This window comes from Rana temporaria, chromosome 13 (genome assembly GCF_905171775.1).
Source record: "Rana temporaria chromosome 13, aRanTem1.1, whole genome shotgun sequence".
Classification (NCBI taxonomy): Eukaryota; Metazoa; Chordata; class Amphibia; order Anura; family Ranidae; genus Rana; species Rana temporaria.
Genome location: NC_053501.1, coordinates 24,982,711 through 25,009,179, shown reverse-complemented (window position 1 = coordinate 25,009,179; position 26,469 = coordinate 24,982,711). Strand labels below are relative to the sequence as shown.

General features: G+C 48.3%; 1 protein-coding gene across 9 annotated transcripts in view; it reads left to right on the top strand.

Moving 5' to 3' along the window:
• Positions 1-4,272: 4,272 nt before the first annotated feature.
• The window catches only part of TRIM9 (tripartite motif containing 9), a 110,643-nt gene continuing 88,446 nt past the window's right edge, over positions 4,273-26,469 (top strand). For 3 of the 9 annotated variants that reach the window (XM_040333600.1, XM_040333599.1, XM_040333598.1), the window contains exon 1: positions 4,274-5,255. In XM_040333600.1, coding sequence (XP_040189534.1) covers positions 4,422-5,255 — 834 coding nt within the window. In that variant the 5' untranslated portion in view covers positions 4,274-4,421. Of the gene's footprint in view, positions 5,256-26,469 lie in introns of all 9 variants that reach the window. The other 6 variants (XM_040333597.1, XM_040333603.1, XM_040333601.1 and 3 more) reach the window with 4 other exon arrangements.

The window sequence follows — 26,469 nt, the reverse complement described above, 5'->3', positions numbered from 1 at the left end:
AATCGTGGAGGTCAGCGAGCCCATCATCTTGTTTGATGGGCAGATTTATGTGAAGTGACCCAGTACCCTTTAGATGAGACGGTGTCCTCTAACTGACACTTGCAGCTTTTTGTGTCTTAAAACGCTCTTTTATAGTCTTGACCTTTACAAAATGGGCCTCAGATGTCTGGAAATCCATAATTATAGCTTAGCTTTGAGGCACAGAAATTGATAATGTTTGCAGAGGGCATCTAAAAGGTTTCTAACCTCATCTCTCATGACTTCGATAGAAACTAAGGTGCACTTATATGGGTTTTAACGTATTTATCTGTTGAAGAGAGAGCGTTTTTATTTCTGTAATGCAGTTTTAAACAAGTCTTTTTTTCCTAACCTGTAACAGTCCATTTTGCTGTGAATCCAGGGATAAATATATTGGAGTGTGAAGGAAAAGAAACATCTAATCATGGAAAGAATCTGGTTTATTTTTTTAAACTCTCCTAAAGCATATTGGATATCAGAAGAGAACAAAGGCTCAGCCACCTGGAATGGGTGTAAATCTGACAAGCCAACTGTCGGCTGTCTGATCAAAGTGATCCTGAAGATCCCTTCCTCACAACCCCAGGCCCGTCGCTACAGGACAGGCAAAGCAAACAATTGCTTGGGGCCCCGTGCTGGCCTGGGGCCCCCAATTTCCCCTTTCCAGGCTGTAGCATGGCCGAGCTCCTCTTCTTTCCTCCTGTCAGTCCGCACGGTACAGGAGATTCAGTGTCCTGTTCCCGGCCGGACTGACAGGAAGTGCACACTGAGTGCTCACTCAGTGTGCAGCAGCAGCAGCAGAGAGAGCAGCACTCACCGTTGACTCCTCCCTCCGACCTCCAGTCCAGTCAGTGACCTTTCGGCGGAGTCAGCGCGGCGGCATTCTGCCATGCCAGACCAGTGCCTTAGATCCACGGCTCAGCTCAACCAGCTGTTCCCTTCCCGAGGACCTCCGCTGCAGCCCAGGGCCGCAAATCTCCGACGCGACCTCCTCCAGGCTCCTCCTCCTCCCGCCCGAGCGGCCCGGCCGACTGCCTGCCTGGACCAGGGAACCAGGAAGAGAAGACCGGCGCTGAAGTTTGCCCCACCAGACCAGACTGAGTGACAGAGAGTCCAGATAAAAAGGTGAGCAAAGCAAATGAAAAACAGTAGCGGCAATTGATGGGCACACTGGCAGCATCTGATGGGGCACAGTAGCAACAATTGATGGGCACACTGGTAGCATTTGATGGGGCACAGTAGCGGCAATTGATGGGCACACTGGCAGCATTTGATGGGGCACAGTAGAAACAATTGATGGGCACACTGGTAGCATTTGATGGGGCACAGTAGCGACAATTGATGGGCAAACTGGCAGCATTTGATGGGGCACAGTAGTGAGAATTGATGGGCACACTGGCAGCATTTGATGGGGCACAGTAGCGGGAATTGATTGGCACACTGGCAGCATCTGATGGGGCACAGTAGCGACAATAGATGGGCACACTGGCAGCATTTGATGGGGCACAGTAGCGACAATTGATGGGCACACTGGCAGCATTTGATGGGTCACAGTAGCGAGAATTGATTGGCACACTGGCAGCATCTGATGGGGCACAGTAGCGGCAATTGATGGGCACACTGGCAGCATCTGATGGGGCACAGTAGCTACAATTGATGGGCACACTGGCAGCTTTTTATGGGGCACAGTAGCTACAATAGATGAGCACACTGGCAGCATCTGATGGGGCACAGTAGCGACAATTGATGGGCACACTTGCAGCATCTGATGGGGCACAATAGCGACAATTGATGGGCACACTGACAGCATTTGATGGGGCACAGTAGCGACAATTGATGGGCACACTGACAGCATTTGATGGGGCACAGTAGCGACAATTGATGGGCACACTTGCAGCATCTGATGGGGCACAATAGCGACAATTGATGGGCACACTGACAGCATTTGATGGGGCACAGTAGCGACAATTGATGGGCACACTGGGGGGGGGCCTTCATGTCCATTTTGCTTGGGGCCCCCTAATTCCTTCAAACGGCCCTGCACACCCCTGTAACTGCAAGTACCCCCCCCCCCCCCCATTGCATGCCCCTGCCATGTTTCCCAGGCTTTGTAATCCCATTGCCCAACACCGAACAGTAAGACCGGTGCCTTCCGATAGAAGGGAGAGAGATTAGCGAGCATCAACTTGTTGATCTCCACCTTGCTGATGACCCAGAAGCAACGTGCAAACATCACTCCCAGGTCTGAGTGTCACTTTCTCCAGTCAGTATGGCCGGGGAACAGACTAATGTGTGATCTGCACCCGAGCAGTTCCATTGGAAGGCAGGTGAGACATGTGGGGTCTTATAGACACCCGATGCCTCATTAAAGAGAACATGTCACCTACAAATGAATCACATAGGGAAATAATATTATGTAACAGAAATAATTGAAACTACCACTATTTTATTCTGTAGGGTGTTTGCTTTCAGAAAGTATATACTGTTATGTACTGTTTTTTTTGGGGGGGGGGGGGGTATACCCTTCAGACTATTGTCCCTAACCAATGAGCACCCAGGCTGTTGGTGGTGTGGCCAATCAGGGCTCGAGTCCTGCAGGAAAGTATGGGAATGGCGTTCCTGTACATTCCGCACAGTAGGAATGCTGTTCCCGTTAGCAGCAGGGCCTGGTACTGTAGGTTGCCAACACTGGGGCCACTTTGCGCTGTGCCTGCACCTGGGAGACTCCTTCTCCTCCTCCCTTCTTCCTCCTCCTCTTGGGTACCTCACTGCAATCTTCGACGGCCGGCCACTGTAAAAAAGTCCCACCTCCTATAACGGCTTCTGTGATAGGTGGAACACTGAGGCTGCAATGATGGGCACGGGTGAGTCTGCAATGATGGGTACAGTGAGTCTGGATTGATGGGCACAGTGAGGCTGCAATGATGGGCACAGGTGAGTCTGCATTGATGGGTACAATGAGTCTGCCTTGATGGGGACAGTGAGTCTGCAATGATGGGCACAGTGAGTCTGCAATGATGGGCACAGTGAGTCTGCATTGATGGGCACAGTGAGTCTGCAATGATGGGCGCAGCGTGTCTGCAATTATGGGCGCAGTGAGTCTGCAATGATGGGCACACTGAGGCTGCAATGTTGGGCACGGGTGAGTCTGCAATGATGGGTACAGTGAGTCTGGATTTATGGGCACAGTGAGGCTGCAATGATGGACACAGTGAGCCTGCAATGATGGGCGCAGTGAGCCTGCAATGATGGGCGCAGTAAGTCTGCAATGATGGGAGCAGTGAGGCTGCGTTGATGGGCACAGTGAGGCTGCAATGATGGGCACAGTGAGTCTGTCCTGATGGAAGCAGTGAGGCTGCGTTGATGGGCACAGCGAGGTTGCGTTAATGGGCACAGTGAGGCTACAATGATGGGCACAGTGAGGCTGTGTTGATGGGCACAGTGAGGCTGCAATGGTGGGTACTGTGAGGCTGGAATGATGGGCACAGGTGAGTCTGCAATTGTGGGCATAGTGAGGCTGCAATGGTGGGAGCAGTGAGGCTGCATTGATGGGCATAGTGAGGCTGCAATGATGGGCAAAGTGAGTCTGCCATGATAGAAGCAGTGCGGCTGCGTTGATGGGCACAGCGAGTCTGCAATGATGGGTACAGTGAGGCTGCAATGATGGGCACAGTGAGGCTGAGTGATGGGTACAGTAAGTCTGCAATGGTGGGCATAGTGAGTCTGCATTGAAGGGCACAATGAGTCTGCAATGATGGGCACAATGAGTCTGCAATGATGGGCCCAGGTGAGTCTGCAATGATGGGCACAGTGAAGCTGCATTGATGGGCACAGTGAGTCTGCAATGATGGGCACAGTGAGGCTGCGTCTTCCATGTAGTGCTTAGGATCTATAAATGGTGGAGGTTCTCCTGGTGTTTATGGTGAGAGCATCCTCTCCCGCCTTCTACTGTCTCTAGCCAATGAGCATCCAGGCTGTCTGTGGGGTGGCCAATCATGTGCGGGGTGTGTCTGATGACCCCGATGCAGTGTAGCGGTGAAGCTCTATAGCCGATGGAGGTCCTCCTGGTGCTGATGCTGGGAGCATCCTTTCTCCCCCGCCCCCTACCGTCTCTAACCAATGAGCACCTAGGCTGTCTGTGGGGTGGCCAATGATGTGCGCGGCGTGTTTAATGCCCCGCCCCCGGTGCCTGCAGTGTAGCGGTGAGGATCTATAGCCAGTGGAAGTTCTACTGGTGCTGATGCTGGGAGCATTCTTCCTCCCCCCGCCCCCTATTTCCTCTAACCAATGATTACCCAGTCTGGGTATGGTGCGGCCAATGATGTGCTGGGTGTGTGCGTGTCCCCGCCCCATGTGGCCGCAGTGTAGAGTAGTGCGGCGCTGTGGCTCTCAGTGTGTCTCTCTCTATGGAAGAGATGGAGGAAGAGTTGAAATGCCCGGTGTGCGGTTCCTTCTATCGGGAGCCCATCCTCCTCCCCTGTTCCCATAGCTTGTGCCTGGCCTGTGCCCGGAACATCCTGGTCCACACCCCGGACTCGGAGTCCCCGCAGAGCCGGCGGGCCTCGGGTCTGTCCTCCTCGGACTATGACTACCTGGACCTGGATAAGATGAGTCTGTACAGCGAGGCGGACAGCGGCTACGGCTCGTACGGGGGCTTCGCCAGCGCGCCCACCACCCCGTGCCAGAAATCCCCCAACGGGGTCCGGGTCTTCCCCCCCGCCATGCCGGCCCCCCACCAACCTCACCACCATTCCTCCGGCGCCCTCCTCCCTCCTCCTTCCCGCCACCAGTGCCTGACGTGCCCGCAGTGTCACCGCTCCCTCCTCCTGGATGAGAGGGGCCTCCGCGGCTTCACCAAGAACCGGGTCCTGGAGGGCGTGATAGAGCGCTACCAGCAGAGCAAGGCGGCCGCCCTCCGGTGTCAGCTGTGTGAGAAGAGCCCGAAGGAGGCCACCGTCATGTGTGAGCAATGTGACGTCTTCTACTGCGAGCCCTGCCGCCTCCGGTGTCACCCGCCCCGGGGACCGCTCGCCAAACACCGCCTACTACCCCCCGCACAGGGCCGGGTGAGCCGGAGACTCAGCCCCAGGAAGATCTCCACCTGTACCGACCATGAGCTGGAGAACCACTCCATGTACTGTGTGCAGTGCAAGACCCCCGTGTGCTACCAGTGCCTGGAGGAGGGGAGGCACCACAGCCATGAGGTCAAGGCGCTGGGGGCCATGTGGAAGCTGCACAAGGTGAGGGGGGGCATGTGGAAGCTGCACAAGGTGAGGGGGGGGCATGTGGAAGCTGCACAAGGTGAGGGGGGGCAAGAGAGAAGGGGGCAATGTGGAAGCTGCACAAGGTGAGGGGGGGGGGCATGTGGAAGCTGCACAAGGTGAGGGGGGGGCAATGTGGAAGCTGCACAAGGTGAGGGGGGGGCATGTGGAAGCTGCACAAGGTGAGGGGGGGCAAGAGAGAAGGGGGCAATGTGGAAGCTGCACAAGGTGAGGGGGGGGGCATGTGGAAGCTGCACAAGGTGAGGGGGGGCATGTGGAAGCTGCACAAGGTGAGGGGGGGGCATGTGGAAGCTGCACAAGGTGAGGGGGGGCATGTGGAAGCTGCACAAGGTGAGGGGGGGGGGGGAATGTGGAAGCTGCACAAGGTGAGGGGGGTCAAAAAAGGGGAGGGGGGCATGTGGAAGCTGCACAAGGTGAGGGGCGGGGCCATGTGGAAGCTGCACAAGGTGAGGGGTATTAAAAAAAGGGGGGGGCATGTGGAAGCTGCACAAGGTGAGGGGGGGGTTAAAAGAGGGGGGTACGTGTGGAAGCTACACAAGGGGGGGGGGGGGGCATGTCGAAGCTGCGCAAGGTGAGGAGGGGTTCAAGAGAGGGGGGCTAGGTCATGTGGAAGCTGCACAAGGTGAGGGGGTGCAAGAGAGGGGGGACTGTACTGGGGGGGGGGGGCATGTGGAAGCTGTACAGGGTGAGGGGGTGTTAAAAAAAGAGGGGGGCATGTGGAAGCTGCACAAGGTGAGGAGGAACTGTACTGGAGGGGCAAGAGAGAAGGGGGAAACTGTACTGGGGGAAAAAGAGGGGGGCATGTGGAAGCTGCGCAAGGTGAGAGGGGTGTACTGGGGGGCATGTGAAAGCTGTACTGGTGGGGGGGCATGTGGAAGCTGCAAAAGGTGAAGGGGGGGCAAGAGAGGAGGGGGGGGCCATGTGGAAGCTGCACAAGGTGAGGGTGGAACCTGTACTGGGGGGATGTGGAAACTATAGGGGGGCATGTGGAAGGTGCACAAGGGGGGGGCACATGGAAGCTGCACAAAGTGGGAGGGGGATGTGTAAGCTGCAAAAGGTGTATCTGGGGTAGGTGGACAAGGTAAAGGGGGGTGCAAAAGGCAAGGTGAGGGGCACAAAGTGAAGGAGTTGGATGGGGGAGGTAAGCTGAGGGGGGGGGTGTATAAGGTGAGAGGGGGTTGGGAAAGGGGGCACAAGGTGAGGAGGGAGTGACATGAGGTGGATACAGGTGGGGGGAGGGGCAGGGGGAATCTGCACAAGGTGAAGGGGATGTACAAGGTGGGGGGGGGGGGGCAAGGGGAAGCTGCACAAAATAGGGAGGAGGGTATGGGGAAACTGCACAAGGAGAGGGGGGAGGGTGCTACACCAAGTGAGGGGTGCAGGGGGAAGCTTCACAAGATGGGGGGAGCTGCACAAGGTGAAGGCGGAGGGGTTGGTTGCACAAAATGGGGGGGTTCAGGGGAATGCTGCACAGGAAGGAGGGGGGAGCACAAGCTAAATATGGATGGGAAAGCAGTACAGGGAAGGTGTGTGTGTGTGTGGGGGGGGGGGGGGGGGGGTAAGTGAAAGCTGCAAGGCGGAGGAGTTGCACAAGGTGGAAGGGGGTGCACAGGGTGTGTGTATGTGTGGGGGGGGGGGGGGGGTTGATCTGGTGCCAGTTTATAGGAAGGTGCCCCTCAATGACAGGTAAGGGTTCTATTGGAATAATCTCTTTATCAGTTTCAGGGTCATTGTGGGGGATAAATAAGGTGTGTGTGCGGGAGGGGGGGGGTATATGCTATCTGATGCCAATGTATAGTTAGGTGCCACCCTACTGCAGAATGGTTTCCAGTGAGAATATTATGTTAATTGGTTTGATGGTCATTGTGGGAGATGCACAAGGTGGATTTGGGGGATGGGGAGGGGGTGGAGTGCATGGGGGTGCACAGGGGTTAGATGTAATCTGGTGCCAGTTTATTGTCAGGTGCCACCCTATAGGGTACCAGTGGAAATAATGTGTTTTTTGGTGTCAGGGTCATTGTTGGTGATGCACAAGGTGGGTGAATGAAGACTGCACCTAGTATGAGATGTTATCAGGTTCCAATGTGGTGCCAACTTATAGACAGATGCCCTTCAATGGCAGGAAGGAGTACCGCTGTGAGTAATGTGTTTCTTGGTTTCAGGGTGATCAGGTGCCAGTTTATAGTCACTGCAGAAGAGTGCCACTGGTAGCCGCATGTGCCTTGGTGTCAGGGTCACTGAGATAAAGAAGGTGGGTGAGGGGGTAGCATTAGAACTATAACCGCTTTAAGATGTTATCAGGTACCAGTTTGGTGCCAGATTATTGATGTGCCAATGCCACCCTATAGCGGGAAAGGCTGTGAATAATGTGTTTCTGGGTCATTGTGTGGATGTACAAGGAGGATGAAAGGGCATATGGAGGGAGAGGTGTTATCCGGTGCCCATTTATAATCAGTTGCCATCTTGCTGCAGAAAGGGTACCCTCGGTAGTAGTGGGTTCCTTGGTGTCGGGGTCACTATGGAAGATGCAGAAGGTGGGTGAGGGGGTTATAGTTAGGAATACAGCTGCTATGAGATGTTATCAGGTGCCAGTTTACAGACAGGTGCCACCCCACTGTAGAATAAGGTAAATTCAATGGGAGTGAGATGTTATCAGGTGCCAGTTTACAGACAGGTGCCACCCCACTGTAGAATAAGGTAAATTCAATGGGAGTGAGATGTTATCAGGTGCCAGTTTACAGACAGGTGCCACCCCACTGTAGAGTAAGGTAAATTCAATGGGAGTGAGATGTTATCAGGTGCCAGTTTATAGTCAGGTGTCGGTGTAGGAGATGCACAAGGTGGTAAAATTAGGGCAGCAGCTGCTGTGAGATGTTTTTTTGGTGCCAGCAGGCTGCCAGCTTATAGACAAGAGCCCTTTAATGGTAGGGAAGAAGACCACTCTAAATAACTGGTTTCTTAGCTTCAGTGTGGGTGAGAGTGTGGGTGGGTGAGAGGGTACCATCAGGACAGCAGCTGCTGTGAGATGGTCTCAGGAGCTGGCATGGTGTCACTCAACGCCAGGCAAGGATAGTGCTCTGAATAATTGGTTTCTTAGCTTTGGGGTCAATGTGGAAGCTACATGATGTGGGGTAGTTTGAGTTGCCTCTGCTGTGGCAGGTTGTCAAATGCCAGCTTACAGCCAGGTGCCACCCAATATCAGGAGTTGGTAGCTTTGTGAATATTCTGCTTCTTGGCTTCACCGGGCCAACGTGGAACCCACACCAGGACAAGAGTTTATTTCCGGGTGTAGGCACTGTGAGATGGTATTAGGTATCACTGTTCTATAGACTGGTACAACCTTACTACCTGCACATGGTGCTTCAGGGCCCTGGTGGAAGCTGCACAAGGTGGATGTTGTACTGAATCTTCCATGACCTATTATCAGGTGCCAGGTTATAGACAGGTGCCATGCTTATGCCAAGATAGAGTATGTTTAATAATTTTTTTTCTGCCTTTTGGGTTAAACTTTAAGCTGTACAAGGTGAGGGTTATTTATAGAAATGACTGGCTGCCATATGATGCCCTTGTGGTTGAAATATATATATGGCCCCATATTGCCAGGATAGGGTACCTTCCTTTTTTTTTTTAGTTTGAGGGAGTAAAGTTTTGTAACACACTGGGTGATGGTTAAGCTCGTCATTTATATGATTTTCCCAAGTCTTGGCCAGTTGTGGGACAAGATAATCCAAAAATTCCAAACTGCGCCCCCTCCTGATGTGCAAGCTTAGGGGGTCCTACACCCAACAGTCACTTGCTTGTCAAAATCACTGCCGTTGTCACTACTTTTCTCAGTCTTGCAACAGAAGGAAGGGGCCACCAGTAAACCATTGTGCCCAAGGCAGTCGTCCCTCACGTCCACCTCTTGTCCCAGCCCTGGTTTTGGCACATGTAGACTTATCTAGTGCCAGAATAGTGCCCCCCTCCATATAATAGTTCTTGGCTCTGGGTATTTAGTGTTATCTATGGTACCTGTGAATACATTGGGCCAGATCCACGTACCTCCGCGCATTTTTCCGTCCGGCGCAGCGTATCTCAGATACACTACGCCGCCGTAACTTTCAGCGTATTTTCCGTATCCTGAAGAGTTTTGTGTAACTGTGTCGGCGTAAGGGCGCGCAATTCAAATAGATAAGATGTGGGCGTGTTTTTTTTGTTAATACTTCTTGACCCGACGTAAATGACGTTTTTTCTGAACGGCGCATGCGCCGTTCGTGGGGGTATCCCAGTGCACATGCTCAAAATTAACCCGCAACAAGCCAATGCTTTCGACGTGAACGTCATTCTACGCAAAGCCCTATTCGAGAACGTTTTACGCAAACGACGTACATGACGGAAAATTTGACGCTGGCCCGACGTCCATACTTAACATTGGCTACGCCTCATATAGCAGGGGTAACGTTACGCCGAAAAAAGCCTTATGGAAACGACGTAAAAAAATGCGCCGGCTGGACGTACGTTTGTGGATTGGCGTATCTAGCTAATTTGCATACTCAACGCGGAAATCGACGGAAGCGCCACCTAGCGGCCAGCGCAAATATGCACCTTAGATCCGACGGCGTACTAAGACGTACGCCAGTCGGATCTAGCCCAGCTTCAGGCGTATCTTGTTTTGTGGATACAAAACAAAGATACGCCGGAGCAACCTAAAAGTTACGCGGTGTATCAATAGATACGCCAGCGTAACTTCTTTGTGGATCTGGCCCGTTGTGTCTTGACTGTGAATGATGGGCAATTGAATTTGATCTGCCATAATGCCAACGTACTCTATATGGCCAAAGTTAGAGGACAACAGACCACCAACCCTAGGTGAGATTGTTGAACTTCCCATTAAAAACCAAGGACATTAATATGGAATTGTTCCACTCCCCTCCCCCCACCTTTGCTGCTTTAATGGCCTCCGGTCTCCTCTGAAGGCTTTCCACAAAATGTTGTAGAGTTCCTGTGGAAATGAGTGCCCATCGGGCATTTGAGAATGAGATCTGGTGGTGTTCTAATTTATCCCAAAGGTGTTCAAGGAGGTTGAGTGATGACGTTGTTGACCTTAACGCAAGTTGCTAGCCAGAACTTCTCATACACCATCACTACCTGACCCCACAAATGCTCTTCTGGAAGAACGGACACAAATTCCCCCAGACACACTCCAACATCACGTGACAAGCCTTTCCAGAAGAGTGGAGACTCTAAGGCCGCGTACACACGATCAGTCCATCCTTCGGACCATTCTCATCGGTTAACCGATGAAGCTGACTGATGGTCCGTCGCGCCTACACATCATCGGTTAATTAACCGCTCGCGTCAGAACGCAGTGACGTAAAACACAACGTTGTGCTGAAAAAAACTAAGTTCAATGCTTCCAAGCATGCGTCGACTTGATTCTGAGCATGCGCAGGTTTTTAACCAATGCTTTTGCATACTAACGATCGGTTTTGACCTATCGGTTAGGCGTCCATTGGTTCAATTTTAAAGCAAGTGCCTATTTTTTTGACCGAAGGTTAACTATCCAATGGGGCCCACACACGATCGGTTTGGACCGATGAAAACGGTCCATCAGACCATTCTCAACTGATGGACCGATCGTGTGTATGCGGCCTAACAGCCACATCGGAAGGCCAACTTATGAAAGAGAATATCTAACATATACAGCAGGGGTGCCCTTTTGAAGAGCGAGGGCCATTTAAGCAACTTGGTAACCAGTCGTGGGCCACAATGAGCGAATGACAGGTCACAGCTATTCTTTTGGCCCTCCGATCTGCACAGATGGAAGGGGAAAAATGTTTTTCTAATTGGAGGCAGGTGGGCGTAAACAGACATCTGTCGCTCTGTAGAGGTGAATTGAGGGTACCATTTGGTCGGGCTGATCGTGTGAAAAGGGCCTAAGACTGCTTTCACGCTGATGTGTAGCGGTTTACCCATACCACGAGTGCAGCTGTGTCTATCCTGCCGGTTAGCTGAACTTTGCCATAGACTCCGCCTGTGGCAAAAGCTGGCGCTGTAGAGGAAGCATTGGCTTATGGTGCTCTGCCCTGCAACCGCTATTTTCCTCTACCACCAGCTTCCTATCACAACACTGATGCTGTGGTATGGCGGGCCGGCAACTTGCGATCTTTGCTTGCCAACCCGCCATTCCAGAGCTGGAGGCCGCGGGCCACATCAGAGGGCTCCGAGGGCCACTGGTTGGCCGCACCTGATATACAGTATGTGTGATGGTCGGGTGTCCACAAGTGTTTGGTCATATAACGTAACACTGGCCATACACTAGTAGATTTTGTATTTGAAAATTTAAATTTTAAGATCGTTTTTTCAATTTTATAATCATTATAGGGTTATAATCGATGTTTATGTTTGACCGCAGTGACAAGAAAACCTGAAGGAACAGGATAGAAAATTTCCTCGAACAAATGCATTTCTAACAGTGAATGTGGTTTTCATTTGGAAAAGTGGAATGGAGATTCCCATGGGCAAGGTTTGATAAAGACTTGGCCCACTGCTGTCTTCAAGAGAGCACTGCTACAGCTGGCAGTCACTCCCCTTGTCTGTTTCTGCACCGTGATGATCTACTCACTGTCTTTCCTTGCTCTCTCTCTCTGCTGCCTCTCTGGTTAGGGTCCCTCCAACTACCTCCTGGCTGGAGTCCCTCAAGGGTCACCAACAGATTTCCCTCAGCACTGCTTTTCTATCTTTCACCCTACTCCCTGTTAGGCCCCCAACCTGGAAATTGGCTAAGGGCCCCTAAATATTTAAGGCAAACCTTTTCTAGCCTCCGCCCACTATCTTCCAGAATGTTCTCCAACATGCAAGAACCAGGGAAAGGCACCAGAGAGCTGCCAGGATGAGTCATCCAGCCCTGGCCTCTAATAACCCCGACCCAGTGACTCAGGTTTATCCCTGGGCCAGACTATAGTTTGCTTACTCTAATTCTTGTAGCACACACTATAAGGTGCTACATATTGTTCAACTGAAACTCAGGCAGGCCATAGATGATGCCATTTTCTTTCTTGCAACCACAAGTCTCAATTTCACAGTCAGTGTTAATGGCAGAACCGGAGCCATTGTGTTCTCCCAGTGGGGAGAACATAGTGATTATTGCTAGAGGCTGTAACCGCTGGTAATAAATCACATGTAGAAATCCGACATGCTGGTTGTGCCCAAGTCGATCAATGGATCAACTAGGGTACAATCATTCTGCCCAGGCCCTGCCTGCTGAATCGGTCGAGATTTGAACCATCTATGGCCGGCTTTAGATTGTATTGTGTTTGGTCGGCGGAATAGGAAACAAAAGAAGTCATGATTTCTAAATTAGTAAGACTCCATCAATAGGATTTTTCTGTAACAACCACCCATGGACTTTCCTGGTCAAATTGCTATTTATGGGGTACTTAGGGCTATATTCATAAAGCCCGCCGTAAGTTTGTGCGGGCGTTGCGTATCTGAGATACGCTACGCCGTAACTTAGTGGGGCTGGGCATAGCGTAAATCTCTCGGCGTAAGCACGCCAAATTCAAATTGAGAAGAGGTGGGCGTGTTTTATGTAAATTCTTCTGATTTCCAATGTTGTATTACCTGTTGATATGACCTGAAAGAAAAGTTTTAATTTTTTCACTTCCTCTTCAATAGTAGTGCACCGAAATGTAAATGTAAAGACGAAACCGAAAATTTAGGACACACTTGGCTGAAAAGCAAAACTAAAATGGACAGTTTTTAAAATGTAATAAATGTGGCTGGCTATTTTGTATTGAAGTCAATGGGACACGATTTTACATTGAAGTCAATACTGGGCGTTTTTGCAATGATGTCAATAGGGGGCGTTTTTTTGCATTGAAGTCAATGGGATGCGATTTTGGCAAAATGCCGATTAACCCTATTTTCAGCAGATCATTTTTCGTGCCGATATATCAGTGCATCCCTACTGTCCAAAAAATGTGAGTTATGCAGGGTACACACGGGAAGTTATTTATTTTTTTCGTTCAACCTAGCGTAATCTGTAAAAAAAAGTACAGATTGCCGTTCTCACACATCCGATATTAGTGGGGCGATCTCCCCGCTGAGGTATTGTGTTCTGACAGGGGGACTGCCCCCCCCCCCCCTCCACCAGAACACAGTGATCACTGGCTGAAAGCACTGATCGAATGTTGGTTTTCTAGCATGCTTGTTCAACAGACGGTGGTCGGGAGATCGGCTTCTGTCGGACGAGGAGCTGTACACAAGGGCTGAAAGTCGTCCCGTTCCTGGTCCATTTTTGCCGGTGTGCCCAGCTTTACAGGGATTGGAACAAACTATAGAACACTTGTGATGGTGCTTACCATGGTCAGCTTTTATTTATGGGGCAAAACCATTTTTTGGAAATCACATGTAGAAATGTTTCAAAAAGTGTTAGCTGAAGCTGGGCTTTTGTCTGGAATGAGCAGCAGGGATGGCCAGATCTGTGTGGCTGCACTCAGGAGACTGTATATGCTTTAAGATGGAACTAAACCCTCCTATCAGTTTCAGCCAATTAAGCTTCCATCTTGGCCTCTGTTTGATCTTCAACTGCCATGATGCTGCACATGAGATCAGTTATGACACCAGCCATTGGATGGTTTGACAGTTTGGTTGAGAACACAAGCCAATGTGACTGTTATCATTCCCGCTACCTGCCGGAATGTTTCTGTTTTTTGAAACGGTTAGATTAATGGGTTTAGTTCTGCTTTAAGTGATATTTATTTACAGTGAAATCCATCCTAACATCATCCTAACACCATCACACAGCAAACATAAAAATATAAGTGAACCAAAAACCCAATGACTAAATACCTAACCGACAGAAAGCCTAACTAACTATATACTATATACAAAATGGGGAGCATAGAAAACTGGAGGTGCAGGGAGCATATGGGAAGGGGGAACCAAAACTGGAATCAGGAACATGGGGGAGCAGGTACAGGGCAGCAGGGTACAGAGCCAGAGCAAGATCAGGATCAATGACAAACAAAATCTGGCAGCAGCAAAACACTGGAGCTTGAGGCACTAGTAGGGGAGGACCTAAATACCCTCCCGGCAACCAGCATCAGGTGGAAACTGATAACTGGGATCTGCTGGCTACTGGGAGACACCCGCTGGTGGACACCGAAACTACAACCAGGGCCTGACAGCTTTAAAGTGGAACTAAACCCATCGATTTAACTGTTTTGCAAAGCAGTTACATTTAAGGCATGCAGTAGCTGATTAATGTCACGGTTGCTTGTGCGCTCAACCAAACTGTCAATAAATGACTGGTGTCATAACTGATCCCATGTGCAGATCAAACAAAGGCTAAAATCTGAGGTTGTTTGGCTGTAAAGGATTGGAGGGATTAGTTCTGCTTTAATTTGTCACTTGCTATATGAAACTACACGTTCGTCTAATGGAGGCCATACACGCTCCAATTTTTTTATGCATTGGATGTGTGATTTGATCAAAACAATTGAATTCACAAGCAATTAAATAACCCAAACTTTCCTTCTGGTCAATTTAAACTTGATTTCAATTAGATTTGATCACACTGAGTTGATCAGCCAGGGTGGAATAATATAGATTGTTTTGCATAGATTGGCAGCACTGAGATACTTTGTTCATGAATTCGATCTTACTTCGATCGATCAGATTGTGAGATTACATGGCTGAACCAGAGATATGATTAATAACGTAACATTAGAATTTACAATCCTACGTTAACTATTGAAATACCCTTTACTGTGTGTGTCATATTGATCTAATGGGTTGCTGGCTATAGATTGATTATTCCTATTAGAAGAAATCGAATGGAAAAGAAAACTGATCCTTTATCTAAGTGTGTATGACCACCATAAAACTACCCTGCCCACAAGGTGATAATGATGCTGTGAGATTTCTCTGCAGAACGACCCGTGTGGTCACCCTGTTACAGGAAGTGGAAAAATAATGGATTTACTACTGGCAGGATCAACAGGTAATAAAACTATGTTACAGGAGGGATGCAGAAAAACAAAGACTGCTGGGATAATGCTGTTAACAAAGTAGCTCAGTAGCTCTCCAGCCCTTTTCAGCATCTCAGATCTTGGGGTCTTCATGTAAATTCTGAACTGTCCAACCCCTTCAACCACCACAGCAAGCAATTAAAAAAAAAAAAAAAAAAAAGGTGGCGGAAGAATTGACCATGGGGTCTAGCCTGGCAGAATGGCTAGAATCAAGCTCAAAGGCCAGACTGGCGGAAATGCAGACGAGTTGACAACAAGGGGAAAATGGCTGAAATTGACTAGTGGAGAACAGGCTGGCGGAATGGCCAAGGTTGACCTCAGGGGCCAGTCTGGCAGAACGGTTGGAGTTGACCATAGAGGGGCCAAACTAGAGAAGCTATAAGTGTTGGCCACATGACTGGCTGGTAGAATGACCGAAGTTGGTTGCATGACAAGCATGTAGAACAAGTGGAATTGTCGGCAGGGACCAAGTAGTTATAACACCCGGAGTCAACTGGTTGACTAAATGGTTAGAGTCAAATGCAGAGGCGAACATGTTGAAATGGCTGGGATAGACCATGAGGGCCAGACTGGGTGGACAGCACGGGCTAGCCCCGTGGAATGACCGGAGTCGACTATATGGGCCAGACGCTGCAACAGTTGGCATGGACTACGGGGGCCAAACTGGGGCAATGACTGGAATTGACCACACAGGACAGGTGGTGGGAAAGGCCAAAGTGAACTGCTGGGGGCGTCTGGAGATGACCACCAGGGTGGGATGGCCAAAAGGCAGCAACCTTACTGGAACAGGCAAGTCAAAGGCTAGAGATAGCATAGGAGCCTGGATGGCAACTGGAGGTGCCAATGGGTTGGGTGAAATGTGTTGCAGGTTTGGGTAGCATTGTGACAAGCGGAGTTCTTCTCTAGGCGGCGTTGGTTTATTGGCCTGTAATTTAGGTACATTAGATTCAAGTGCTTAATTTTATGGGATATAAGAGTCGGGGGGGAGGGTCCATGCAGGTTTTTGTAATTCAGGCTGTAAAGGTTGGGGACTTTATTTTAGGAGGTTTAATGGTTGGGAGCTTTACCATAGAAAGCAAAAGGTAGAGCTGCCCTTTAACCACAGCTTCTGCACTGCTGTTGCGTTGGGGTTTGCATGGGTGAGCGAAGTGATTTGGCATATTCCGACTGGCAGCAACAACAGAATGTCATTGTCCTTGCGGTTGGGAGGCTGACACATACACGGTCCTCCTCCACACGCCATCATCCCGGGGATAGACAGATCTCACACCAGGGAAAGCTGTTATATAATCAGTCATCTCTCCCTCTCACTCCATCATCTGCGCTGAGATTCTCCGCATTAAAGCCCGGCTACCCAGCCATCGAGCGTGCTTTGGAACCTTCACATGTCAGAAACCGAGGGCTCATGAAGCAGCGATCACTCCCTTCCTGCAATTCCGCATCAGACACCCGAGCTTTTCCTCTCATTTTCCAAATAGTCATGTATCTGTGACGATCTCCATAAAAGATATCGCATAGGCGCATGAAAAAAAACAACCACTGAGCTGTTCCATCCACCCTCCCCCCGGGCGCCAAGAAAATTCATTCCTAGGTGATAATTGAAAATTGCCCTCCCCCTGCGTTCAGTATGGATTCTCAGCGAGATCAATAATCAGATCTTGTAGTCCAGCTAATGAATCTATATTTCTCTGTTTAGAGAAAAATATATTTATGTCTAAGGATGAGTAGACTGTTCTGTTACACCCACATTATTTTATTTTATTGTATTTGTGTATGTTTTTATTATCGTTCCTTCTTGCCTTTCAGTTTTTTTTTTTTTTTGTTCTTTATTGTAGTAGTGAGCTGATTTTCTGGGCTTGCAGAAAGATTTTTAGAAGTTCTCTTTTATACCTGGAGGTGCCATATACTGTATTTACCCCATAGTGCTCTTTGTTACTGTAAAAATGAATGGTGACCGTCATCGTTTGTTTAGGATATACATTTCATTAACCACTTAAGCCCCGGATGTTTAGGCAGCTAAATGCCCAGGCCAGGTTTTGCGATTCGGCACTACGTCGCTTTAACAGACAATTGCGCGGTCTTGTGACGTGGCTCCCAAACAAAATTGATGTCCTTTTTTTCCCACAAATAGAGCTTTCTTTTGGTGGTATTTGATCACCTCTGCGGTTTTTATTTTTTTTGCGCTATAAACAAAAATAGAGCGTAAATTTTGAAAAAAAAACAATATTTTTTACATTTTGCTATAATAAATATCCCCCAAAAACATATATAAAATAGTTTTTTCCCTCCAGTTTAGGCTGATACGTATTCTTCTACCTATTTTTGGTAAAAAAAAATCGCAATAAGCGTTTATCGATTGGTTTGCGCAAAATTTATAGCGTTTACAAAATAGGGGATAGTTTTATTGCATTTTTATTATTTTTTTTTTTTTACTACTAATGGCGGCGATCAGCGATTTTTTTCATGACTGCGACATTATGGCGGACACTTTTTGGCACATTTTTGGGACCATTGTCATTTTCACAGCAAAAAATGCATTTAAATTGCATTGTTTATTGTGAAAATATCAGCTGCAGTTTGGGAGTTAACCACAGGGGGCGCTGAAGGAGTTATGTTTCACCTAGTGTGTGTTTACAACTGTAGGGGGGTGTGGCTGTAGGTCTGACGTCATCGATTGTGTTTCCCTATAAAAGGGAACACACGATCGATGGGGAATGGGAAAATATAGTGTGAGAGAGTCCAAAATGTACAACAATATATATATATATTTTAAAATCTGTCTTTTTAATTATTTTTTAACAAAAAATAAAAACCGCAGAGATGATCAAATACCACCAAAAGAAAGCTCTATTTGTGGGGCAAAAATGATAAAAATGTCATTTGGGTACAGTGTTGTACCACCGTGTAATTGTCATTCAAAGTGCGACGGTGCTGAAAGCTGAAAATTGGTAGGAAGGGGGTTTAAGTGCTCAGTAAGCAAGTGGTTAAATACGTAGTTGGAATAATTTGTGGCTTTTATATACGCCTGGAGCTCAGCTACAGCCCTGGTTCACACTGGGTACGATTTGGAACGATTTGAGATGCGATTTGACATGTCAAATCGCATCTCAAATCGGCGGCAATTGTCGGCAATGGCACTGTCCTAATCAGTGCGACACCGCATCTGCGGTTTCAAAAAGTAGTTCCTGTACTACTTTTTGCGATTTCGGGCCGCGATTTACATTAAATTGCGGCCGAAATCGCGGCAAAATCGCAGCCGCGAAATCGCGGTAAAATCGCACATTTTACCGCGATTTTGAATTCGCAGCAGTGTGAACCTAGGCTTAAGATGATTTATTTCCCATGTGATCCCAATACACAGGTTAACCCTTTATATACTATGATAACCTTGCAGGACTGTCAATCGGGTCAGTGTGCCATCGCCAGGAGCGAGAGAGGCCTGCAGGGGAAAGGACTATTAATGCAGCGAAATGTACATCAGGGTCCCGGCCACTGAGGTTCATCAGGGCCCGTTAGACGCGGCGATGGCTTTGTGAGGTAATCGGGGCAGAAATGATTTAGATGCAGACAGACGGTGGAATGCCAGATCATGTTTACAAATGAAGCAATTTCAATCTCCGGGGTCAGCAAATGGTGCATTGTGCTGTGTACATTCAGATGGATGAGCTCATCACTCAGCGCTGATAACGGAAGGCTTTCTAATGCAGAACAATGGACGAGGCGCCTGCTGGATATCTACAAGTATCATTTAGTGGCTTCAAAAACCCTCTTGATGTATTTTCTGAAATGATAGACTCTGGTCTGTGGTTTTGCCATAGACCAACGGTCTCCAAACTGTAGCCCGGGGGCAAGATGGTGCTTTTATCCAACCCTTGAGGTACTATTCCTGCTACTGATACATGGCACTACTCCCTCCACTGACACCAACAAGGGGAATTATTATTCCCACTGACACCAATGATGGGGCACTATTCCTCCCACTGATACCGATGATAAGGCACTATTCCTCCTACTGATACCAATGATGGGGCACTATTCCTCCTACTGATACCAATGATGGGGCACTATTCCTCCTACTGATACCAATGATGGGCCACTATTGCTCCCACTGGTACCAATCTTAGGGCACTGTTCGAATAACGCTCGGAAAAAAAACCCAGTGTGAATGGGGCCTAAAGGATAAAATAACAAAACTAGCTGTTGCTACAATATTCACTTTCAATCCAGAGATTTTCCATGCAGTTTTTCTGCTGCTAGATGTCCTAAATCTGATGGCCAGCATTTAACCCACTTTCTCTGAGTCCAGGTCATTCTGCGCAGTGAAATAAGAAAGCAGCTCATCTCTCCTATCGGCATGCTTCTTGTCAGCACATGAGTTGATTGGCTCCCGGTACTGCTTCTTCCTCTCACATTGCAGCTCTACCAGTAGTGGCTGGTGTTTTTTTTTTGTTCAGGGAGGTGGAAAACAACCGCCCTCCCAGCGGTGCGCACTAACAACCCGCCCCCCGTGCATCTGCCGGATGGTCCGGCACGTACATGGATAGATCCCAATAGACGGGGGATGCCATTCAGAGCAGCGGGGTGCAGGCAGCAGCTCCAGGCTGGCAGGTGCGGGGTCCGGGCAGCATCTCTAGGCTAGTGGGTGCGGGGTCCATGCAGCGGCTCTAGGCTAGCGGGTGTGGGGTCCGGGCAGCAGCACCAAGCTAGCGGGTGCAGGGGCCGGGCAGCAGCTCCAGGCTGGTGGGCTTCCTCTCTGGCTCCAGCGGCTTCCTCCCTGGCTCCACGCCAGGCATCCAAAAGGATCGCCTGACGTTTTGGCCAATCGGGAAACCGGTCTCACACCGTCTTCCTGATTGGCGGTAAGACGATTTAGTGTGAAAATAGCGAAAATACATTCGCTATCGTCACACAACTGGGTGGGATTGTCCCAAGTCCACCCTTTTTGAAGCCTATTATGCCATCGGTTGGGTACGGTACGCTATTTTGGGTGTTTCCATTATGAAAGTGTGCCATAAAACCAAACCGTACCGCACCAATCTGGGTCCTGCTTCAGATGTGGGGCCATAGAAAATGGAACGGTTCGGTTAGGGCGGAGCTACAATACATTCCACTGATTGGTGGACACGCTAGGCATTTTTTCTAAACCCTGTATGACCCCTGACGGACCAATTTGCAGTGGAAACGCTCACCAGAATAGACCGGACCATTCTAACTGTTCCAAACTGTACCGACCCGAACCATTCCACTCAGTGGAAACGAGGTATTAGAGCCTCTGGCTCTAAACATGTGCTTCAAAAAAAAACCTGCCCATCCCCACCATAGGAATTCATGTGCCCAGAATCCTAAAAGGGGCCGGGCGCATTGATAGGGAGGGGCGGCACCCGTGCACCCACAATGCATGGGCCGCCACTGAGCCCTACTGTACTTACACTGCATGCATTTAAAAGTCTAAACAGTTTTAGATTACTGAGCTACATTAATTTATATTGTATCTATCCAGGGTTCAGTTTTACATTTTGGTTATGCTACAGATATACCTTGAGCTTACTAATAGTGCCCAGTTAGTGTTTCTCAGTAGCTCACAGTTTCTTGCTCTATTTTATTGCCAGATTTATTGTAACTGGAACTCCAGAATGACTCTTTACAGAGCCCCTTATTGTCTGAAGTGGTTCCTCAAGTCTATAACTCCAAAGGATGTAACAGATGGTAATAAGGTGTCCCCCTTTACATTCTTCTACCCTGGTGACATATTCTTAGAGAAGAGCCTTATACTTCCATTCTTCCACATTCCTTCTTCCATCCCCCACTGAATTGTTCCCACTCCTTCTCCTCCACTGAATTGTTCCCACTCATTCTCCCCCGTCATATTGTTCCTACTCCCTCACCCCCGTCATATTGTTCCTACTTCTTTACCCCCGTCATATTGTTCCCAGACATCAGCTGTAGGCTAATGAGTATAATCTGATCTCCTTGTCCTCTGCCTCCTGCTTCAGTCCACGCTGTGGTGGCCTATCAGCAGCCATTCATGTTGGGTTCACGCTGTGTGAATTGCAATGCAGCTCAGCGGTGCTCTTATGCGTTCTCTACACTGTAGAGCAGAGATCAAGGTTCAGAATCGTCATCTATTGCGCTCATGGGCAGAGCTCACCAGATTTATATTCGGAGTGTTTTTTTTATCTTCATAAAACACAGATATGTGGCAACATTGGAAGGCGATAAAAGAGAACGGCCATCTGATTCACCTATTTTCAATACACCGCCCAGCAGCCAACAGCTTATGGGAAACGTGATCAGGTCGATTCTGGTTGGTTCTCCAAGATAAGCGGCCTCAGCAGAGTCTGCCCACACCACTGCCCTCCAACATGCTCAGATTTTCTGTTATGATGGCTGATGGATTGTACCAACATGTCTGACCACACTGTATAGTCTTTGGGCAGCCTTAGAAACAAATGATCTGATTTATGTTGGCTTCAGAAAGTGATAACAAACCCTAAACGGTAAGTTCACATTTACTGAAAATCTGTAAGGCCTAGTACACACGAGAGGATTTATCCGCGGATACGGTCCAGCAGACCGTTTCCGCGGATAAATCCTCTCGAGGATTTCAGCGGATTTGGATCCGATGGAGTGTACTCACCATAGGATCGAAATCCCCTCGCGATGACATGTCGCGCCGTCGCCGCGATGATGACGCGGCGACGAGCGCGACGCTGTCATATAAGGAATTCCACGCATGCGTCGAATCATTACGACGCATGCGGGGGATCCCTTCGGACGGATTGATCCGGTGAGTCTGTACAGACCAGCGGATCAATCCGTTGGGATGGATTCAAGCGGATAGATTTGAAAGCATGTCTTCAAATTTATATCCGCTTGAAATCCATCCCCGGGGATAAAAATCCGCGGAAACAGATCCGCTGGATTGTACACACCATAGAATCTATCCTCTGAAACCGATCCGCTGAGATTTTTCAGCGGATGGATTCTATGGTGTGTACGGGGCCTAAGGTGAACTTACACTGGACCCCTCGTAACCCGAACCCCCCCCCCCCCCCACTTGGTCCTGCTGTACCAGACTTCCACATTCCCCCGCTGTCAGACACTGAGACGTCGATTTACCAGCCCAGGGATTTGCAATCCTTCATGCTTTCTCTCCTCTCCTCCAGCGCTTACAGGACAGGCTAGGCGGATTATGATTGGTCAGCACCGTCCATGTAATGCCTCCTATCTGTACAAGCTGAGAGGTACGGATAGGAGATTTCAAATCCCTGGATCGTTGAAGTGGCAAACCAGTGCCTGACAGCGGGGGATAACCGGGGGGGGGGGGGGGGGGGGGGGGATCCAGTGTGAGTACTGGAAAAAATCATACCCCCTGTCTCATTTTCACTGATGCAAAATTGTCCTGCTGCTTGCCAATTTCTATAGAACTGTCATTAAGAATGAAGAGACCACAGATTATACAGCAGTGTAAAATTAACCAGCAGCAGGATATTTTTTAGTAAAGCGCCTTGGCTGAAATGTACTACAGAAAAAAAGTACAAGCAGGTGTTTTTTTTCTGCGAAATTTGGGAGACTGCAGATAACACAGCAGGCCAAAATTGGCCTACAGCAGGACAATTGTAATGAGCAAGGCTAGGCCTAAACTTAATAGAGACAAAGAGCAAGAATTAGTTTACATCAGAAGGAAATTGGCCAGCAGCAGGACAATTGTAATGAGTAAGGCTAGGCCTAAATTTAATAGAGACAAAGAGGAAGAATTCGTTTACATCAGAAGGAAATTGGCCAGCAGCAAGAGAATTTTAATGAACAAGGTTAGGCCTAAATTTAATAGAGACAATGAGCAAGAATTCATTTGCAACAGAAGGAAATTGGCCAGCAGCAGGACAATTGCAGTGAACAAGGCTAAGCCTAAATTTAATAGAGACAAGAGCAAGAATGAATTCACAACAGAAGAAATTTGGCCAGCAGCAGGACAATTTTAATGAACAAGGCTAGGCATAAATGTAAAAGAGACAAAGAGCAAGAATTAATTTACAACAGAAGGAATTTGGCCAGCCGATTTTAATGAACAAGGCTAGGCATAAATGTAAAAGAGACAAAAAGCAAGACTGAATTTACAGCAGAAGAAAATTGGCCAGCAGCATGGCAGTTTTAATCAGGTATAATAGGCCTAATGGTGGATGCCTAACTTTTATTTTATCAATAAGGATCAGAGGCAGAGCAAATGCAAGTGATATAATGTGAGGTGCTTTGGGTGAAAACCGTTCTTGCAATTTGTTTTCTTTTAAATGTTGCTGTGAGAACCAATGAATGCTGCCCTATGAGTACTCCAAACATAACAAAGGCCCTATCACCAAATTTAGAACACCCCAAAAATTAAAAATCCCCATAAAACTACCCCTGAAAAAATGTTTTAATAGAGAAGTCTTGCAGCTAATAAAAAAAACTGCTTAATCTAAAAAGGGACTTGTTGTTAACATATAGTATGAACCAAAATACCCACAAATAAATGAAAATCCCTAAAATAATACCCCATGAGACAAAATTCAACTTTTTTAGGCTTCTTTCCACTAGTGCGACTTTGGACACAAAGTCACATGACAAGTCACACACAGCCCATCGATTTCAACGGCATCGGTTCCAATCTGCCTGCAGACTTTTGATACTCCATAAAGCAAAAGCCCACTTTGTAAGGGAAGCCTTGCCGCTGCAAAAAAGATGTTTAACCTAAAATAATAGCCCTATCAACACATTATAATGTATAGTATACCCTAAAAATAAATGAAAACCCCCAAATACCACCTTCCCGAAACAAAAATCTTGTAGAAAGAAAACTTTCCTGTACACAGCACAGCACATAAAATACTCACGGAAATCTTCCACCAAAAAAAATGAAAAGATAAAATAGCCACCAATAATAAGAATAACATAAAAACCAGTGAAGGTGTTTATAGCTCATAGAGCTAACAATCAAAATTAAAATACGGTTTCCTAACTGACCTAAATCTCTAACCTATGCAGTTTGTCAGCTTTTCCAATACTTTCCTTACAAATAGCTGGATTCAGGTAGATCAGCGTAACTTTCAGGCGGCGTAGCGTATCGTATTTACGCTACGCCGCCTTAAGTCAGAGAGGCAAGTGCTGTAATTGGAAAGCACTTGCCTCCTAAGTTACGGCGGCGTATCGTAAATGGGCCCGGCGTAAGCGCGCCTAATTCAAATTAGGAACAGAGGGGCGTGTTTTATGTAAATGACTAGTGACCCGACGTGATTGAAGTTTTTTACGAACGGCGCATGCACCGTTCGTGTACATATCCCAGTGTGCATTGCTCCAAAGTACGCCGCAAGGACATATTGGTTTCGACGTGAACGTAAATTACGTCCAGCCCCATTCACTGACGACGTACACAAACAACGTAACATTTTGAAATTTTGGCGCGGGAACGACGGCCATACTTAACATTGGCTAGGCCACCTAGAGGGCAGCTTTATCTTTACGCCAGCATACCTCTTATGGAAACAGCGTATCTTTACTGCGACGGGCAAGCGTACGTTCGTGAATTGGCGTATCTAGTCATTTGCATATTCTACGCCGAACTCAACGGAAGCGCCACCTAGCGGCCAGCGGAAATATCACACCCTAAGATACGACGGCGCTGGCCGTCGTATCTTAGCTAGGTTTAAATGTATCTCAGTTTGAGCATACACTTAAACATATGACGGCTTAGATTCCGAGTTACGCCGGCGTATCTACTGATACGCCGGCGTAACTCTGTGAATCCAGCTAAAAAGCTTTAAGTTCCCTGGCACTATGGCTGCACTGTGCCCCCCCCTTACAGTGAGGGGGCTGGTTTATCCAAAAGCCCCCTTAGTGGCTCCTCTGAGTTTGATGGCCGTAGTTGAAAAGCCATGCAATGCAATAGGGTTTAAAAAAAAAACTCCCAGGCAATATGGCACAGCAAATTACTGGGAACCTGCAGGATTCGCCTCGGACCCAAGCCGCACCTGAACCTCAGCTCTATATATTGGCATGCCTTAAGTGCAGCTGCATTTTGATAAATCGGGGGTTGTGTTGCATATTAAGATTTCATTTTTTTATTTTTTTTGCTTTAAAGCGGAGGTCCCACGGCGATTTGTTTTTTTTTTGGTCCATTGACTTATTTACCCCATTACAAATCATTACTCACTGTTTCGGTTTTCTAAGATATCTGCAGTCCGTTTTCGTTCTCGTATAAGGATAACTTAAAAAATTGCAGAAGGACGTTTCCATTTTGCTTGTGGGCAAGTGAAGCCCACAAGCACCTATTTCCGGGATGCAGTGAATGCTTATTTCCCAGCATTCACCGCTCGATCCCGCGCACGCTCAGTGTTGACGGCGCCCTGCCATCACATCATGCGAGATTTCACTGGGTGGCGTTCCGCACTGAATCTTGGGAAGCATGACGCTTGGCTATCATGAGACAGTGTGGCTACAGGGAATACAGGATACGCGTCAATTCCCATGGGAGCGATAGATCGGATGTAACAATTACAACATAAATAACAAGGGGGTAGATTCACGTAGCTGCGCTTTAAGTTACGGCGGCGCAGCGTATTGTATTTACTCTACGCCTCCGCAACTTACAGGAGCAAGTGCTGTATTCACAAAGCACTTGCTCCGTAAGTTGCGGCGGCGTATCGTAAATGGGGCCGGCGTAAGCCCGCGTAATTCAAATGTGGGAGGGGGGGCGTGTTTTATGCTAATGTGTTATGACCTGACGTGTTTTACGAACGGCGCATGCGCCGTCCTTGTACATATCCCAGTGTGCATTGCTCTCAAGTACGCCGCAACAACGTATTGGTTTCGACGTGAACGTAAATTACGTCCAGCCCTATTCACGAACGACTTATGCAAACAATTCAAATTTCGAAGCTGGAACGACATCCATACTTAACATTGGCTGCGCCACCTAATAGCAGGAGCAATGTTACGACGAAAACGACTTACGCAAACGACGTAAAAAACTACCGCCGGGCGCACGTACGTTTGTGAATCGGCGTAACTAGGTAATTTGCATACTCTACGATGAAAGCGACGGGAGCGCCACCTAGCGGCCAGCGTGAGAATGCACCCTAAGATACGACGGCGTAAGAGACTTATGCCAGTCGTATCTTAGGCTA